The sequence below is a fragment of the Cynoglossus semilaevis genome, chromosome 11 (assembly GCF_000523025.1).
Source record: "Cynoglossus semilaevis isolate Cse_v1.0 chromosome 11, Cse_v1.0, whole genome shotgun sequence".
NCBI classification, from domain to species: Eukaryota; Metazoa; Chordata; class Actinopteri; order Pleuronectiformes; family Cynoglossidae; genus Cynoglossus; species Cynoglossus semilaevis.
The window spans coordinates 5,059,983-5,078,996 of record NC_024317.1 but is presented as its reverse complement, the minus strand read 5'-3'; the positions used below and the strand labels follow the sequence as shown (position 1 = coordinate 5,078,996).

General features: G+C 39.2%; 1 protein-coding gene and 1 long non-coding RNA gene across 7 annotated transcripts; both read right to left on the bottom strand.

Moving 5' to 3' along the window:
• Positions 1-495: 495 nt before the first annotated feature.
• Positions 496-15,867, bottom strand: LOC103386055 (SPRY domain-containing protein 3-like). 6 transcript variants are annotated; one of them, XR_003051124.1, is made up of 12 exons: positions 15,711-15,867; positions 13,382-13,528; positions 13,193-13,268; positions 10,102-10,226; positions 9,431-9,563; positions 9,136-9,324; positions 5,080-5,229; positions 3,721-3,778; positions 3,423-3,542; positions 2,877-3,016; positions 2,178-2,776; positions 496-1,576 (listed from the first exon to the last, which is right to left on the bottom strand). XR_003051124.1 is itself a non-coding variant. In XM_008320138.3 (11 exons), exons 2-11 carry the CDS (start codon positions 13,507-13,509, stop codon positions 2,642-2,644), a joined length of 1,254 nt encoding a protein of 417 aa, XP_008318360.1. In that variant the 5' UTR covers positions 13,510-13,528; positions 15,711-15,867; the 3' UTR covers positions 496-2,641. The 6 variants fall into 6 exon arrangements, 3 of the variants coding, with proteins under 3 accessions (XP_008318360.1, XP_008318358.1, XP_008318361.1); XR_003051125.1 differs by having other exon boundaries at positions 496-2,287; positions 2,582-2,776; XR_003051126.1 differs by having other exon boundaries at positions 2,582-2,776.
• LOC112487745 (uncharacterized) lies at positions 8,319-9,126 on the bottom strand. Its single transcript, XR_003051137.1, has 2 exons — positions 8,912-9,126; positions 8,319-8,809 (listed from the first exon to the last, which is right to left on the bottom strand). It is a non-coding gene; the product is annotated as an uncharacterized LOC112487745 (long non-coding RNA).
• Positions 15,868-19,014: the final 3,147 nt, after the last annotated feature.

Sequence of the window (19,014 nt, the reverse complement as noted above, 5' to 3'; positions counted from 1 at the left end):
TAACAGGCAAAATTCAAGACAGCATATAAAACTGAAAAATATCTTTGATAAGACACATTTTGATTTTGGAATTCCTGGAAACAACAAATCCCATTTATCGTTTACGTAAACGAACATATAATTTCAAAGTCATTTTCTGTTGTTTTTAAAAAAAAAACCCCAAGTGATTCTTCTTTTCCTGAGCACTTGTTTCCCTTTTGGTGACAAATGTTTGAGAGGTTCATGGATACATTTACATTAATTATCATAGAAATATGAACTTTAGTTGCAGGGACAGTTAAAGGATAAATATTTTATCACTATTTGTTTTTCATGACACTTTTGCTTTCTTTAAAATTTAAAAACATTTTTTACAATAAAATAAAAATGTTAATTAAAATAAAAAATAAATATACAACAGCATCTGTCTGCCTGTGTGGAGTTGTATCTTTACCGTTTAAAACAAATTATTTTTTAAAATAAAAATGTTAATTAAAATAAAATTTTAATTAACAAATTTTGGCTTCATTTTTTATCTTCTAAGAAATTATTTTCCCACAATGCATGTGTCGTAATGAATCAGCACGTAGATACATAGCATCCCATAACATCACAGTGAGCAGCGGCGTGCGTACGTTTCTTTGGAAGCCATTACCCACTCTGACCACTGGGGGTCAGTCAAACACCATCCATACATACATGCTTTGGCAACTGACAGAGAGACTGAAGCCATAAATTCACGGACGTCTTTCGCCGCTGCTGGGTTTATTATCGAGCTGGAACCCGATCTTTTTAGATTAATATCATTGTCAGACATTTCTTTTTTGGCATTTCAGTAATTTCCTAATGTTTGTTAAAACAAAACAGTGTTTTAAATCTTAAAACTGCAGTGCGTAATTTACCGTAGTTAGGGAGAATATTTTAACCACACGGTGTCACGTTAAGAACCTAACGTCACTTCACTTTGCACACAGAAACCAATTATATCACAAAACCCCAAATCACCGAGGTCTAAAAAATTGACAACATTGTCAATCTGTCCAATTCACTGGGCTGTAGCCCACACTGGGGGGAGATACTTCCACAAAGCACTGCTTTAAATATTTGCATAGAGTCTTAAAGTGAGTTTATCCCTCAGATAAACTCTTTACACAGGATTATTTTGAAGCCGTGAGGCCCGACGGTTTTACACAAATAAAGAAAATCAAATCTTACAGAAAATCAGTGAAGTACTGTGCTGTAGAAGAACGAGTTGTGATAAGAAAACAACTGCAGCCCAGTCAGACACAGGTGACTATTAGAACCAGAGAACGTGTCATTTTATCTTAGGTGTTCTGCTGGGTTTATTTTTTTATAAATATTTGTGTTTCTGTATGCAAAGAATATTAGGAATTTAAGTCCTTTACTTTTATGTAACGCTAGTCAAAAGGTTCTAAGACAAACCTATGCCATTTTATTCATGAAAATACATTTGCTGTAAACACTAATGTAAACAATGATTTCATCTGAGAATTCCATCTTTGTAAAATGTCTTTGTCACCAGGTGACGACCTGAGTCTTTGTCTCATCTCAGGACTGACATCGACTTTCTTTAAGCCTTAAAAAGAGAACGGAAAAAAACTCAAATTTAAACATAACAGAGTTTAACACTTGACAAAGACGTAGTGACAAGACGCGTCTTTACATATTCAGCCCTTACATCTGTCTTAGGACTTTTTGACTCAGCCTAGTGTGTGTGTGTGTGTTTGTGTGTATGCATGTCGGGAGTTTGTGTCGTCCAGCGACTGTGTTTGCTGCACATAAGGAGTGATGCTTTTGCATTTAGGTCAAGGCTGAGGAGGAGGAGGAGAAGAGGAGGAAACAACAGCATCGTAGCATAATGAGAAGAGGAGTCAAGTGTTTGATCAGCATTTTGATGAGATACCAGAGTGTGTACCCACACACACACACACACTTCCTCCATCATTTTTAACTGTTTTTTTTTTTCAAACAGGGCTGCAGTGGTTCCCAAAATGCCTCTCCCTCACCCCCCCTTTTATTGACAGTACTGTTGTCAGCCCCCACCCCTTAAGAAAAAAGTAAAACATTGAATTTTTAACCAAAATGCTGTTCTCATCGAACAAAGAAAAAATAAAATTACAAATCAGTGCAATCCCACACACTGTGGCACAAATAAAGAAAATATTAAATGATACTACCTTTGCTGTCTTGGGGGGCCCCGCCTCCCATTTTGGGAACCACTGCAGTAATGTTCCACACACAGGTCACATTCACCCAAAGTTACGCACTGCAGTGTTAGAACACCAGGCTGGTGAAAAAGTGTTGTTACAGTAAAGAATGATTTCATTATAAAGTAACCATTATGCACATGTGTCAATATTGAAGCTGCTATCAGTGGTGGCTAAAGCTCTGGTGCAGGAGTGAGAGAAGGTCACTGACAGCAACTGTAATGAAAACATTGTCTTGACAATATCTTCATTAAAACAGATTGTTAAATAACTCTGAAGGCATGGAGCAGCCACACGGACTCCTCCGTGTCCAAACATTATGGTGACACCTGCAGACGTGGAGGTGTTACTGCACGTCCAATCACAACATGTACCTGAGCTCAGTGATTTGTCCTTTGCTTTAATTCCAGCCTCTTCATTTCCCTCCTCTCTGCTCAGCCACTCAGAGGGTGCAGGTCCACTCTCACCTTCTCACCAGTGCTCATCATGCCAATGGTGGGGTAGAAGCCCCCCACAGGTAAGCCCACCTCTCTGCGACCTACCACCTTCCCATTACGTGTGAAGAAGACCTGTGCAAACACAACACGGCAGCAGAGAAATGATACAGAGGTCCACACTCAGACCGCAAGGGTCACTGGCCTCATGTTGCCGACTCGGACGGCCACTCACCGTCACCTTCCTCCCCTGTACGTTATCTCCCTCCTCCTCTTCCTCCCCCTCCTCCTCTTCTTCTTCATTATTTGCATACAAGTCGTTCTGAACCTCGCAGGGCTTCGGGAAGACGTCCAGCTCCCAGTCATCAAAGTCGTCTGAAGGAAACCGCACAGAGAGGAAGAAGGACGGACTGTTACTGTACTTGAAAATAACAATTAGGTTAAAGGGAAACATTTAATTACTAACGTACAAATAATTACATTACATCAACGGGCAACCGTTGCAGGGTTTTTTAAAGTCAAATTATTTAAGATACTTTTGTATTTCTCCTCTAAGCTGGGCTTAAAAAAAAATCATCGCATCCTGTGTTTCTTCTTTGCATCTGCCAAACAAACTTACGACAAATTAGCACTGACCTGAGCATCACTGTAACTGGAGTGACAAAACATATTTAAACAAGGTGTGATTTAGTGTTTGTTTTTTTTTTTTTGCTTGTTTGTTTTTTGTCTGAAGTGACTCAGATTACCATGCTGAGTGCCTGGAAAATTTAAACGGACTCACCTGCAGCATCAGCGACGTAGTCACGTGGAAACATGATCCCACAGCCCATAATGTCTCCTTCAAAGCAGCGTGGTCCAAACGCATCACCAACCCCACTGCCCTGGAACAACTTCCCATCATCTGCCAAGATAGACAAAAACAACGATGGGGAAACTATTTCTTAACTATTTAAAGAGACACACACAACTCTACTCAGTGTTCTAGTCCAAATATATCTTGTTAGTTCACTGCTCTGTGTCTGGGTTTGATGTTATGATGAACACAGTCACGACCATAACCATAATTGACCTCCACTTACCTGCGTGATAAGCTATGGACCCTCTGCTCCAACCTGGGTGTCTGTTTTTAGGATAGTCCTGTCAACAAATGAAGAAAGTTTATGACCGTTAGTCACATGACCAGAGTCCGCCATTAGTTTCACTGACCCGATAAACTTCTCGGAAGCTTTAGCTTAGCTCCGAGACACATCTCATTATCTTATGTTAAAAAATGTGTCGTGGGGAGGTGGGAAAGCCCACAAGTCGCACCTGTTTATATGTGACATTCATTTTTAAAACATTTATTTCACAACAATCCAAGAACAAACTTTTAATCTGGAAAGAGCTAAAGGCTAACTATGTTAACGTAACACGCTAGCAACTTCTACAAGCAGCCGATGGTATTGTAGCTATCACTGAACTTCACAGTGTCGCTTCCAAACTGCCAACTTCAGAGGAAAATGAAACGCTTTTTTATCAGCAGTTTAAATTCCGCTTTATGTTTTTTTTATTCGTCTTGTCTAACGAAGTATTTTTGGTTTAGTCAACTTTCTGTGGCGCAATAGCAGCGTTTAGATGACAACAAGTGTAGACCATGCCCTCTTGTGGCCAATGAGAGCATCGTCTACACAGTTGCTACGGAACATACGTGTCAGGACCAGCCAAACTTCAATAAACGCGTGACTTATAGTATAGTAAAATAAAATTATGGTAACTAACATGATTTTTGCTTCGTGAAATTAATCTATATAAACAATCATCAAGTACATGCTATCTCAATATGTTTCCCATGCTGTGAGATTAGAATGACAATCTAGTTATAATTATGTTAGTCAACACACAAAAAAACCCCACTTTTTCCTAGTTTCTTTACCCCAAATAAGCCGAGTCGTATTATTTGCTTTTTATACATTAAAACTAATGGAAATTCATTACGTGATGATTAAAGCAGCTCAATCATCTCTACTGTATACTTTGTTGTAAAAGTCTTTGCTGAGGTCTTTAATATAGGCTATGGAGAAATTGGGAGAAAAATAGGACAAGAAAAAACATTGTATATCATAACTCTCTTTTCCATGCGTGTCCACTGTGCTGTCATTAACATGATTAGTTGGCATGAATGTAGAACCTGCTTTCTATGGAAAACCAGAGGTGGGACTAAAATGAGACAATATTTATTTTGTTGTTAGCTTTTCCCCTCTGGGTCATCCATCACCTAGACTGGAAACAGTGAGAGCAGCGGTGTGTGTGAGAGTGAGAGAGAGACAGAGAGAGCGAGAGAGGAGGGGGGTGACAAGGTGAGTCAGCTGGGGAAAACCACAGACAGGTTAGCGTTTGTGAGATAGGATTCTCAGGACTTTTATTATGGTGAGTGATGAGGGGAGGAGGCGTTCACTCACCCTGCGTGCCAGACCCAGGGCGATGTAACACTTCTCTCCAGCATCTGTGATCTCCAGCTCAAAGTAGTGAAAGCGTGTGTTGAGGGGCCGGCGGGCCTGAGCCAAGCCCACGTCTACGATGCTCTTGCCTTTGCCCACGTACTCCAGCAGCTGAGCACACACACAGTAACATTTTTCAATAGTGGATCCTTTAAGGTTCTTGGATTCAAATTTTGCCAGAGACCTTATTGTTTCATGTCAGTGTAAAATTATATGTGCGTCCAATGACGACGAGCCTCATCCTGGTCATTGTAGACAAAATTAATACCGCACTGTTCAAAATGAGTGACATTAAACAAAAACAGTGCCTTTCCTCTGATGGAGGTTTTTCTGTGAGAGCCTCTTCCAGTTACATGACATCAGCTCTGGTGACATATACAAACCAGATCGTGTTAAATAAATACTACACCACATATAGACCTGTCACCGCGACTATTTGTCCTGGCTGATATATTATCCCTTAAATATTGTGATACATGAAGCTAACTGCCAACGCCAGGATGTGAGGACCATCCAGTCACAGTGTGTCCACGTCAACAGGGACAACAGAGGTGGCCGACACCTGTGCTAATGTCACAACTGCAGCTGCCAAAGTTAGCCACATAATATCCACTTAATGGAGTAGCTGATGAATCAGGAAGTCATCAAGCTACGCAGCAGTTGTCTTTGGACGAGTGAGGGGGACATGGATTAAAAAAAACAAAACAAAACTGTCTTTCAGTTACAACCATAATACACCAGACAGTGACACGACTTCACTTGACTCAGTGACACCACAAAAACAGTGGACTTAAGGGATATATGAATATTATTTTTGCATATATTGTAACAAAACAGAGGAAATAACAGTCCCACTATGATGCAACTTTACAAATGAAAAAACCACAGAGCTTTACTGAGAAACACAACACTTAAATACTAGGGGTGTGAGAAAGTATCGATATGTCAATATATCGCAATATTTTATTTTGATACTGTATTGATATTCTACTGTATCAATATTATACATCACTGTATTGTTTTTTTAATTTTTAAATAATAAAAAAAACATTAACATGCAAATGTAATGGTGTTTGTTCATTGAATTCTTTCTTCTCTAGTGATTATAAATGTATAGATCCCTCTGTTCCAGTTTTAGCACTGTGTGTTTCCTAAGACCCAATACAGTATAATGCAGAATGGGTTAAGGTTAACAGCAGGTGGAGAACAACCTGGTCTCTGTGAGAAAACACCAGGTCACACCACAGGAACCACAGCAACAAACTGAATGTGTGACTAATTATATGAATACACACCAGTTGCAGGCAAATGAAGAACTTTTTTTTTTTTTTTTTAAACATAGACTGCATCTGCTCACTTCCCGGTTCTTCAAAGGCCTGGTAGCCTGCACATCGTTGAGGAAACCACATTATTTGACAGAAAACCATCACAGCTGTTTAGAGACATTTGTCTTTTTAAACAAAGGCCACCTGGGCTGGATGATAGTCATGATTAATGCATCACTGCCGGATGTGGCCCACATCCAGAAGCTACGTGGAAAGTTAGGTCACAACATCATGCATGACATACAGCATTAGAAGTCACTGCGGCCTGCTGTAGATTCTCTACTTAACTACAACAGCCACACTCTCGTAATCACAGGATGACAACAACGTAAACATGAAGACATGTTCAAACAAAGGCATGCTGGGTATTTTAAGAGTGTCCAAGCTGTTTGGCCAACTAATCTCCCAGTTGACGGATCCAAACATGGGATTAACAGCGGGATTAACCTCGGACTTCCACATGTTTGGATATACCTTAGTCTGACAATACATGACATTTATTGTCCGACTGAATTCTAAGAAAACACGTGTTTACGTCTCCCATCATCCACTTCTTTATGCAGACATAACAAGGAGGTAAACAAACCACCACCAGTCTGAGTCAGTTGGATGAAAGCTGAGAGTGACTCACTGAGTGAGTCATCTGTAAACAACACAGCCACTTCTTCTTTAGTTGTAGGCCATAGTAGAGTTGAAGGGTCTTAATAAACAAATGATTACTGCACCTTCACGTCGACATTCAAACCTGTGTCTAATTAGATGAAGGATCCAGGCGTAATAAATGCTAAAGGGATTAAAGGTTCAGTTTATGGGGTTTGAATTTGTTTTCTGGCCAGGAAACTTGCTCCGAGTCGGTGGATTAACAGAAATATGGAATCGTTGCCTGCACAAAGGGGAAATTTGGCTTTTTGTTGTTTTTAGGATTGTCAGGATACTAGTTATAACAAATGAGCAGTGATATCTTAAAGGAAACAGAAACAGAAACAGAATGAGCAGTGATATCTTAAAGGAAACAGATGAGACATTAATCTGTTGAACATGTTGTACAGCACTAGTCACGATATTTTAAGAAGATTAAAAACCAAGTTACTGCTAGATGGACTTTTTTAAACAGTGATGGAAATGTATTGTTTTTCCCCATCCTTGATGGTTGACAAATATTTTTTTTCATTTTAGGTAGAAACTAAAATTGAAACTCATTTAAATTGACAAAAGTTTCATATAAAGCTTCTTACCTAGTTGTTTTTGTGTGTAAGCTCATATAAAGCTTCTTACCTAGTTGTTTGTGTGTAAGCGTGTGTGTGCGTGCGTGTGTCTTGTGACTGTTGGATGTACAGTAACTAGTCATCTCGAGTCACAGGTTTTGTTTCTTAGTGTTTTTCGATGAGAAAATCAGGTTCTGATCTTGATCAGGACACAGTCATCAGTCAGGATTAAAACTAACACTTTTGTTTTCATCTTCATCCTGACAAGTATCTGGATGAACACAGGTGTTAATTGTTGAGTTACAGGGAGTTCAGACTGTGGTTTTTAATTCCTGCCATCTCCCAGGGCAGAGACAGATTTGCAAATGAATAGGTAAATAGATGTGTGGGTGGCAGGGCACGTTATCCGCTTCAGCCTCAGGGCTGTTCACTGATGAGTTCCTTCCATCATCTGTGACTCGGGATTCTTTGTGTATCAGCCCTGAGTCAGACACACACACACACTCACACAGTCTCTGTGTCACACAGAGGTCAGAGACACAGCCACGATCACTGAGCTCCACTTTGAAAAAAAAAACAAAAAAACAAAAACATTTTTTTGTCTTAATCTTAATGTGGTTTCTTAGCAACAGATAATATTTACAATATTTGATTACACTCTGTTCTGTCAATCAACATTTTCCCAAAGAAAGTGGGAGTTGGGAGATACAAAAAACCCAGAAGCCGTGTCTTAAAGTGACATCTTTGTGGTTTGGTTTCAACTACTTAAAATTGTTGATAAAAAAGATTAGAGGCTGAGGTTTGGTGGGTCCACTGGTTTTAACACTGTGTGCAACATATAACATGACACTTTATTCTGGTCTTTTTTTTACTTTATAGCATTTACCAAATTGATTCATTTGAAATGGAGAGAAGAGTTTCATGTGTAACAAAATGGTACACCTAGTGGTGAACTTCCTCCTGTCCCATCTTATAACGGACTCTCACTTTCAAGCGGAGAATAGATTTCTTGTCCTTTGGTGTGGTGATACAACAATCATTCAGACAGGCTCAAATGTTGGAGACTGTTTTTGCTCTGGGCAATTAGCACAAAGCAGCGTTAGTGCACACCAAATGATGATGACATCACCGACAGGGCTGTCCTCTGGTTTGGTCAACGTCCTTCACAAAGTGACAAATTTTTTTTTTTAAAAAGTGAATCAGAATCAGGGGTGATAAGTCTCCTTTTACTTTTCCCATTCTGTGGATATGGCATCGATTTACCTGCAATGCAACTCTGCAGTTTGACATGAGTGATGAAGGAGCACGAGGACTCTTTGAGCAGCCAACCTTAATTAAACCTCAGAAGTCCACTGGCCCAATAATCTGGCACTTTTTCATTTCCCTTTCACTGAGGTCAGTCATTACACTGCGTGAACTTTTACGAGGGAGACAGCCTTTTAAATTTTTATGTTACCTTTATTTGCAGTAAACTTAATGGGACTTACCACCCCGGTCACCTTGATGTCATGGAGACGGCTCCAGTCCTCCTCATGACTGTCCACAATCATCTGTCCGTCATCCTCCTCCATCCCCCACTCAGCGTTCAGGTCCAGCAGAACTTCTTCTCCCAGGGAGTGCATTCCCACAGCGGGGTACAGCCCTTCAGGAGACGCCGGGATCTCAACACTGCCGACCTGTTAATACAAATGACACACACGCCCTCAGGAAAAACAATAAAATCAAATGTTGACGATTCGATGTGTTCTGCGATCGACAGAGTGGAGCTGACGGAGAACTTACCTCTTTACTGTTCTTGGTGAAGAACACCGTCAGTTGTCCTTCATCAGATTCAAAGGATATTCCACAGCCGATTCTGTCGCCTCTGCAGCATTTGGGACCAAACTGCTGTCCCACAGTGTTGCCATTATACAGTCTGAAGACAAGACAGTCAGAAGTCTTGTCACTGGCTCGAGATCATTGTTATGCTTTGTTATTTTAAAAAGTCAAATAATGTGCAACTACAACAACGATTACACTGTAACAGGTGAGTGAAATACAAGGCTTTTATTCTGAAGGCAACTGTTTTGGTGTTGTTATGAACCTTCACTCAGAGGTGTGAGTGAACGTGTTGGAGCGGCTTTGGACAAGAGCAAGAAATGTCTGTTGGAAAGCCCACCGAGGGTGTGTGTGTGTGTATATATATATATATATATTTATTTAACACTGTATGCAACATATAACATGACACTTTATTCTGGTCTTTGTTTTACTTTATAGCATTTACCAAATTTGATTCATTTGAAATGGAGAGAAGAGTTTCATGTGTAACAAAATATATATATATATATAAAAAGACAAATGTAGACAGAGATAGTTGATCACACACAGGTATCTGTTCTGAGATCAGTTTAAGTTTATCCATTAATAATTTTAGGCAGGTTGTGTGTGTGTGTAACCTCAGTGACACGTACTTGCCATCATCAGCATGAAAGGCCACAGACTGTGGGAGCCAGCCTGGCTGATGGTCCAGTTTGTAGAGCTGAGGGACCAGACCCACGGCGATCATCCCCCTCACCCCTGTATCAACGATGGTCACCTGCACAGATACACAGAGTCTCATTTATTACACGCAGACACGACAGGCTGATCTATTTAATATCGTGGTTTAATAATCTGTAGGTTCCATCTGATTATGTTGGCCATGTTGCCTGGTAGGTTCATTATGAAAACAGATACATAGCACAGATAGTTCTTTGACACAGGCCCGGTGTGCCCATGTCCAGCCTGGGGGAACATTTTTGTACTTGGAACACTTTGTGGCTCCTGACTACGTTCCTAAAATTATCTTTTATGGTCTGCCATGGGGCTAAAAATCTTAACTTTTTTTACCTCAGTGTTTCTTCCTGCTCTGATTTAAGTTTTGAGGGCGATTTGGACCATTTACTGGGCAATGATCCAATCAGGAGTTTAACTGCCCCCTAGGTTAACTTTTGTCATACTGCAATTTAGGCACACGTTTGCAGTTTTTAACCAACTTTTAACATTTTCTGGCATTACAACTATGGCATTATGCTTTGAGGCAGTGCCCCCAGAGCCCCCGACATTTGATTTATTGATGCCACATTGGGGGAAAATACACAGATTTGTAATGTTTTATCCTTTGTTTAGCAAGAAAGGTAGATTTTTACGGTGTTTAAATGCATGTTTTAATGGAGATTTGAAGCAGATGATAGATAGATAGATAGATAGAATTAAATACAAAATTAAATACTCGAGTTCCATTTAAATGGTGTGCCTTTACGTGCTAATCCAAAACCATAGAAAAAAAAACGCAGCTCAGACGTCGATAGATCATTATATTCGGGGATATTCCTTCTTTGTGGCCCAGGCAATGACATAACTAGTTTGGAACAAATATGATCAACTGTAATCTCCCTCCTCATTATGAGTTTTATGGATTTGATAGCAGGGAAATCTGGCTCCGCCCTTGGGTTAAAAAGGCCATTACACTGTATTTTCATTTTGTGCTGGCACCACCTCTTCCTTCACTTCACAGAGTTTCCACACAAACCTGGACCTTCACAGTATCACTTTTGTATGACACCTCATTATTGTTCAAAGTGAAAACCCCGAAGCAAAGAGCTGGCCCAATCCAATGTTATCATAACAGAATACTGAGATTATGACATCATCCCCAGGGAGCTGTAGATGGACGTGCAGTAACTGAGGCACTGTTGGCAGACACGGGGCAACAGGAGAAGGACATTTTCAAGTTCCTTCCCATGACCTCAATGCTCGTCTCCTGAGAAGGACTAAATTCTGATTTGTCTGTGTCAGTGCAAAACCTGTAGGCCTACCATCACATGTCCTCTTCAGTATCATGTATTGGCTCATATATCCATTTTACGCAAATTGCTTCCTCCCTGATCCTCCGTGACTCCCAAAAAATGAGTCATGATGATGAAGCGCACATTAGTGTAAAGGTTAACAGTGTTAGTTACCGTTTCACTGCACGTCAGACTGGGCCAGGATGTGTCAGGCAAGTTTGTACAGGGCTTCTGCGTTAGAATGCTGAGTGTGTTTGTGCACATCAGTGTGCAAATCAGAGACGGGGAGAATCAACAAAACAGCACATGATTTGTAATGAGCGATGACTTCCTCTCTGAAATCAATCTGTCAGTGGCAGGATGAGAAAGCTCTTTGCATCAAAATTGAGTCTGCAGAGTAACAAACACAATATAGCTCAGCTATAGTGTCGTCTACAGTGTGTGCTGCAGCCATTTATCTGATGGCAATTTATCTTCCCTGTGGTTTATACTGGAGTCATTTTCTAATACTGAGAGAAGGATTTCTGCCAGATAATGGTTGAAGTGATTTCTAACAAAAGGTCAGCATCCTGATACCCTGTTCCAAACACATAAATCTGCTCTGTGGGTATATACTGGTGCATTAGCTTTTAAAAATGAAACAAGAGTGCGTCGCCTAGAAATGTGGTCACAACTCGATCGTTGCCTCCTGTTCATACCTAAGCATATGTTATAGAACATAGTCCTTGTTAGTACAATGGGCTTTGCATTTCTCTGGTTAGGAGCTCTTGTTATTATAACATTGGACCATCTGACTCTCCCAAAGTGTGCATCAGTAATAACCTATGCATAAGTTAAGTCAAACAAGGGCATCGTGAAATTTGATTTTAAACCTGAAAATGGCTGCATATTTACAATATGGTTACACCATGAAGATACAGCAAAATTGAGTCAATACATTAATGCCACATTAAAGTCTACCAAGGGAAATCTAAGGCACAGTATTTTTCCACTGATACCAGAGGAAATATCTCTAGATCAGAAGTTCAGAGTCAAATAAAGAAACTTCTTGGCTGCAGCAGAAAGAGGAAGCCATTTAATTTCTGAGAAGTGTCCAAAGGTCCACGGGTGACTGAAAAAGTTTTGCATCAATACTGAGAGCAGAAGCAGAGAATTCAGTTTTTACAGTTAGAATTAGTGCTAAAAGTACGGCAAATATACTTCTAAAAACATGAGAAAGCTCCATCCTATATCAATATCAACACGTATGCATCACTTAACAAAACTGAGGTGAAGTAAATATAAAAATCCTAGGAAGACTGACTGCACTGAACTACAGATGTTCAGCTGTAAATGTAAACCCAATATTGTTGAATCTCTACTGAGAATGGACAAAAGTTCAACGATAGAGACTCAATACACTCTACTAGGAAGACTGACTGCACTGAACTACAGTGTACATTGTACATGCTAACTGCAGTAAAGAACACAGATTCACGCTTCCTAAAAAAAGAAAATCATGAAAGCAAATGTCAAACACAGCTGTTTAATAGCAGCTTGAGTTATGGTTTAAGGAGGGTCTCAACCTAAGACGCAGCATATGGGCCAAATACATGAGGCAGAGTCAAGCACTGAAGCCAGGAAACATTCAAATTAAAACCAAATCCTCAAATAATTTGTGTAACCGTGACCAATTCATGGCTGTTATTTGTTTTTCTTTCAAAATAAATGGTCACGCGAAACTATCAGCACTTACTTCAAAGTAGTGATTTCTTTTCGACAAAGGCCTGGCTGCCACAAAACAGCCAACTTCATCGGAATTCCCATGATACCTACAAAAGAAAAGTATATGACTATGACAATAACGAAATACTGAAGATTGTCCACACAACTGACACATACATTGTTTGAGTTGGTTACATAATAATACTATAATCATGGTTACCTGAGCATGTCGCCGTCTCTAAGCATCCTCTTTAGGCGCTCCTTGTACCGCACGGCACGCACCTCACGGATTTCTCTGATTCGCCTCCTCCAGTTCAAAAAGCGATAATGAAGGTTTATGTCGTCCATGTCTTAAACTCATTACAGACTAAAAAGAAACAGAAATTTTAAAAATATAATAATGTTTAGGGGATTACTACCTTGACATAAAGTACCTATTACCATTAATGACATACTCTGGGTCTTATTTAGCGAAAAATCATTGGTACCTGATGGCTCCTGATTGTTCGGTCAACAGAGATATAAAAGAAAATGAAGCAATAAAATAACATTGCACAAGCTCCAGGTCTGATAGATGTGTTTGAGTAATCATCAGGGATACCTCTATTGTTGACGCACACAGCTAACACAGCAACCGTGATAAACAACTCCAGAACAATTAAATGTTAGTGCGGTCATAAAAGCCATAAGCAGAAGGAGCGAAAACATCTCTGACCTCAACATGATTACCACTGTTGCGTGACAACAAGAATGACCTGGGTTTGGTTCATAAGCCCAAACTCTTCTCCTTTTGTGTTTGTACTTTTCCATTTTGGTTGAATCCCACATTCCACAGACAAGCAAAGGCGTGGACAGTGACTGTACACCGCCTGAAGGTACAACACCAGCCCCCTGTTGGTGGTAGCCTGTGATGGTCAGGTGACCTCTGAGTTTTACTGAGGACTTAAGGAGACTTTGTTGTTATGGTACTTAAGTTTAAAAAAACAACAAAGGTCACGTGCAATTGACACACCCAGTCTTAATTAACTTGTTCAGTGATTTTGAAATTAACTTTTAATTTTAACATTACTTTTACTTTACAGCAGAAAAAAATGTGATTTTAAAGGTGTTGTGTGTGGGATTGAGTAAAACAATAACAAGATAATAACATACACTTAATAACATCAAGTGTTAAAAACAATTTTAAACACCTAGAAACATTGATATTTGATTTTCTGCCATGTCAGTACAGTAAACCTGTTGCTTCTACTAGAGAATGAATTTCAGAACTAAACACATCAATCACTCCCAGGGATTCTGTTTGTGAACACCACTGAAAACACACATTGTGTCTTTTTTGCCTACTGTGTGCTAATGTTAAAACATGGTAACACAACAGAGCCTCCTGTCATAAAACCAGACAAATTTGTCATATTCACACTAGATGTAAGGAGGGATTTGGGGTAATTTCTTGGAAGACACTGTACTATTTTAACTCTTGTTATGGGAATACAGTGGATATTGGTGGTTTGGACATAAAAAACAGATATGGTCTTTTAAGAAGTGCATTGGTGAAAGACATATCTTTCTGATATCCCTCCCTTTTGCTAATATACCATGGTGGTCTTATTAAAGTTTACCAGTCTTTTGACAGGTTACATAGGTAGAATACAATGGAAAACATCGGCTGATAAAATATAGAAACACTTATGTTATGTTAGCTAATGTTAGCTAGAACATTTATATTATCGGGTCGTAGGTCACAGGACCAGTGGTTTCTACCCAGGGCCATGAGACTTCCTGTATATTTTATAATTATTTGGTTATATTAAATACACTATCTTTATGATACAATTTGCTAACATGGGCTAGGAACTATTGTTTTGACATATTATTATCTTAGAAAAGATTGTATGTCCAGACAATGTCTTCATTACGTGGATAAACGAGGTTCATGTATTTCAAAGTACAATAAAAGAGACTAAATATAAATACAATTCTCAATACTACTAACAGGCTACATAACGTTGATGTTTAACGTGTGTGTTCGTACTAAAATGTAGTGTGGCTTTTTTACTGTTAAATAACTCTTTTGAACGCAACTTACAAAATACAGTGAAGTGAATGGTAACAAGCAAATCACAAATTTTAAAACTATTTCGGTTGTTTTTACCTTCGTTCTTAAGCTACAGCGGAAGAAAACGTCACTTTCGTTTTGAATAACGACACATTTCCATTTTAGCGTTACGGGCGAATGGAAACCTTTTGTTCGAGCTAAGAGTTCGATTTCAACTGACTTAAATGTAAGGGTGACTAAAATGATTCAACACAGATGAACGAAACAACAGACGTATCGCAATGTTTTTGTTTAGGGCTGGTTCTACGATTTACGAGCCAACAGCGAATGCAGCACCACGTTTCCCAAACTACCAGCCAGGACTCTGTGGGCCGGCTGATCCCAGAGTCATAGTGTCGCCGCGCGTTTGGCGAATAATATAAACTAAATTCGAGCAAAGTTCATTTAACACTGACACTAGTCAAAACTCAACTGTCTTACATTGACTTCTTACTGTTTTGAAAGTTGAAACAGGACGTCCTTCGAGTTTTCTTCCAATTTTTGAGAGGTGAAGTCTGTCACTTTATGTCCAACCTGCGTTAACGGAAGTCCCGCCCTGTCTTTCCTCAACCAATCATCCAAGAGAATGACTCCACCGACCTGTGTGTGTGTTGCGTAAAAGGCAGAACTTCGTTTATGAGTTGGTATCATTTTAATATTGCATTCAACACGTAAACCTGTGCTAATCTGTACACAGGCCTAAGTTATTTAATTAGTCTGTAAGCATAAAAAAGTAATGAGTGTATAGTTAAAGTCATTACTGACTCTGAATAAACATAATGAAGCCGGGTATTTCCATGAAACTCTAAAGCTAAAATTGGACATAGCCTGCTGTTGCACATGGGGTCCTCCCAGGTCTAAAAATAGGCTGGGGGTTGCCCAAAAATGCCCTGAAACAAAATAATTTGTCAAGGAAATTATTGTTATACACCTGTAGAAAACAGTTAAAGAAATAACTCATTTTGAAATAGCTTTTTAATGTCACAAGTACTGTTATTAAAACAGGTCATGTTACAAAGCTCTTGTGATGATATTTTAGAACAAACATTTTCTACTTACATTTTCAATTTCTTTCATTGAAAAATATGGTAGGTTTCTATAGCTCTCTCTGACTATCCCTGTAAAAAACTGTACTCTTTCAGGAGACTGGTTGCATCTACCTATTCCTTGTGAAACAACATATTTTTGCCTATTTGCTCTACTGTACAAACACCAAGCAAAAGCAGAATCATTAAAGCAACAATAACATCTCACAACAGATTACAGAATAGAGATATTAAATTATTGGTCATAACCTGAACAGGTTCAGTGTGAATGGAAGTCAGTGCAGTCCTAATAAGAATAGTGAAACAAACGAGTGTGTTTTACTGTGTTTTTACTCAAGTTTATAGTCAGTTTTAATGCCTCTACCATGTGTTTTATGTAAAGAGCGCACATTTATCAACATTTATAATATATAGTGTATATATACATGTCGTATTTACCGCTGTAATAAAAAGTTTTACGTTTGGAAAGGCCTCACGGGCCTTTGGTCCTGATCTGATGTTCTGTTTTTAATGCAAAAAGGGAGGCTGCTTTTAAGGTTTGCCTTGGAAACAAACTGTCAGGGCTGTCATCAGACTGCAGAGCATCACTGAATTACAGAGGTGTTGCTTTAATATGCAACCAGTCCTCAGAGAGTGATATAGCATGGTCCACTCAAGGCGAGGTATGTAACTATTTTTTATTGCCTCCATTGGTTTACATCCATATCATGCTTGTCGTCATAGAAGACGCAGTCATGAAGTAATGTTACCATTGTTACAAAAACAATACTGACAAGTCACAACCATGTTATTTACACTATAAAAATGATCCCTGTGGGGTAGATTTGGTGTTGTGTTATTCCAAAGGATTTTCCATAAGTGACTCCAACCTCTACCAAATCTAACGAGTGGTGTCAAAATAAACTGGATGATTTGCTATGGTGACATTTTGAGGAAACCAGGGGGAAAGTGTTCTATAACACTGCAACGTTTTCAACCTAAAGGACATTTGATGGAGTTGTTCTCCTTCAACTGGTTGTTTGCAGACTCAGCTGTAACACACAAGGCCTAAATACCCATCCTCTTTGTTTAACGTTGTGAGAGCTGAGTGTTTGAAAAAAAAAACTAGGACAAATAGGACATTAACATTGACAGTACAGTTTGAAGTGGTGCAAACAGACAGAATTCTCTGGTAGATGAACAACATTTTGACTGAAAGACGACGATTGAAAAATCATTAGAAATGTAAATTCATGTAATATTCAGAATTTTTTTTTTGCTTTGGTAAAAGTTCACAGCAATCACTAACAATTGAAAAATTCATGTCAAGTTTATTAATTTGTCCTTACCTGTTTTCAGCGTTAGGGAGGGGCTGGAGCTAATCCACCAGAATTGGGCGAGGACAGGTACATCCTGGAGAGTTCACCAGTCCATGACACAGCCACATATAGAAACAAACAACCATTCACACTAACATTCATTCCTGTGGTCAGTGTAGCGTGAACAAGTGACCTAATCCTGCATGGTTTTGGACTGTGGAAGTGAACCTCAGCCTCAGTATCTGGAGAAAACGCCAGCCAAACCGTTTATCCTGACCTGATCTAATTAACTACTATTAAGTCTTATTTATTTATTTCTAAACCTTTCAATTAAATACATTACTTTACATTGTAGGCTGTTTAATTTGCCCTAACACTGGGTATGAGTTATTTTTTTACTACTGTACTCACGTAGATGCCACCTGGGGTTAAGTGACAGTGAAGATAATAACGACGTATCATCGAAGACAAGCTGCCAGATTTTTGTCATCCCGTCTCCTAATTTAACGTGTCTCTGACTCACACGTGGAATTTACTGGGTGGGAATAACTGCCCGTGGTTATTCATGTCTTAGTCATCCAGCCAGGAGTGGCACACCTTCAGTCTCTCATTGTTAGCCAATTCCTGTGAATCTCTAGCCCTGCAGTCACACACTACTGTATGTGCATGTACACCTTGTAAACAAGGTGGCTGGCATTTAACTAAAGGACAGATCAGATTGAAAGACTGGACACATTTTTCACCTCCGGGAAAGTTTTATGAACGCCAATTAACACTGACAATGTCTCATCATTTACCTTCTATACTCTGTATGTTTCTGTGAGTTTGTGTCATGGTAAAAGATAAACCCACCAGTGCTGTTTCCCGACTGCACTGCAGGGAGGACAAGAGTCTGTACCAGTTCTGCAGGGAGGACAAGAGTCTATTGGCCATAATAACCCACTGAAAAGCAGCTCTGAACTTGTTTCATTTTATTCTATTATTAACTTAATTAATTTTAATGAATTAAAATCCACTTTATTCGTGTGGCCCAAAGTCTGATGTCTGTACTAGCCCTACATGAGGCTGGTATGCATTTAACAAGGGGGAAAAAATTGGACGGAACTTGAGAAGGTTTTAAAGTTGAAGGATAGTTTTCAAAACTGGCAAACAGGTAAAAGATGTAAAACACCCAGTGCACAATTACCAGAGTAATAACAAGGTGTAATTAAAGAGCAGCTGAAGTGCCACACATATGCACTTAAAGCTTCAGTTTCATTAATAAGAATTACAGTTACTGTCACTGATTGCTATATTAAATAATACTTGTGTTCAACTCTGGACAAGTCAATGGCTGTAAATAAAATCGTTTGCTAGACGCAATAATTTAGAAAAACCCATTGAGTCAAATTAGTCGGTCACATGACACAGTTTG

What these genes read in the sequence shown, in the direction of transcription:
- LOC103386055 (XM_008320138.3), bottom strand. Translation starts at nt 13,509, where the DNA reads ATGGACGACATAAACCTTCATTATCGCTTTTTGAACTGGAGGAGGCGA. An exon ending in AAAGAAATCACTACTTTGAA is followed by an intron (nt 10,227 to 13,192) that starts GTAAGTGCTGAT and finishes GTATCTGTGCAG; the next exon opens with GTGACCATCGTTGATACAGG. An exon ending in CCCTGGGTCTGGCACGCAGG is followed by an intron (nt 3,779 to 5,079) that starts GTGAGTGAACGC and finishes ATTTGTTGACAG; the next exon opens with GACTATCCTAAAAACAGACA.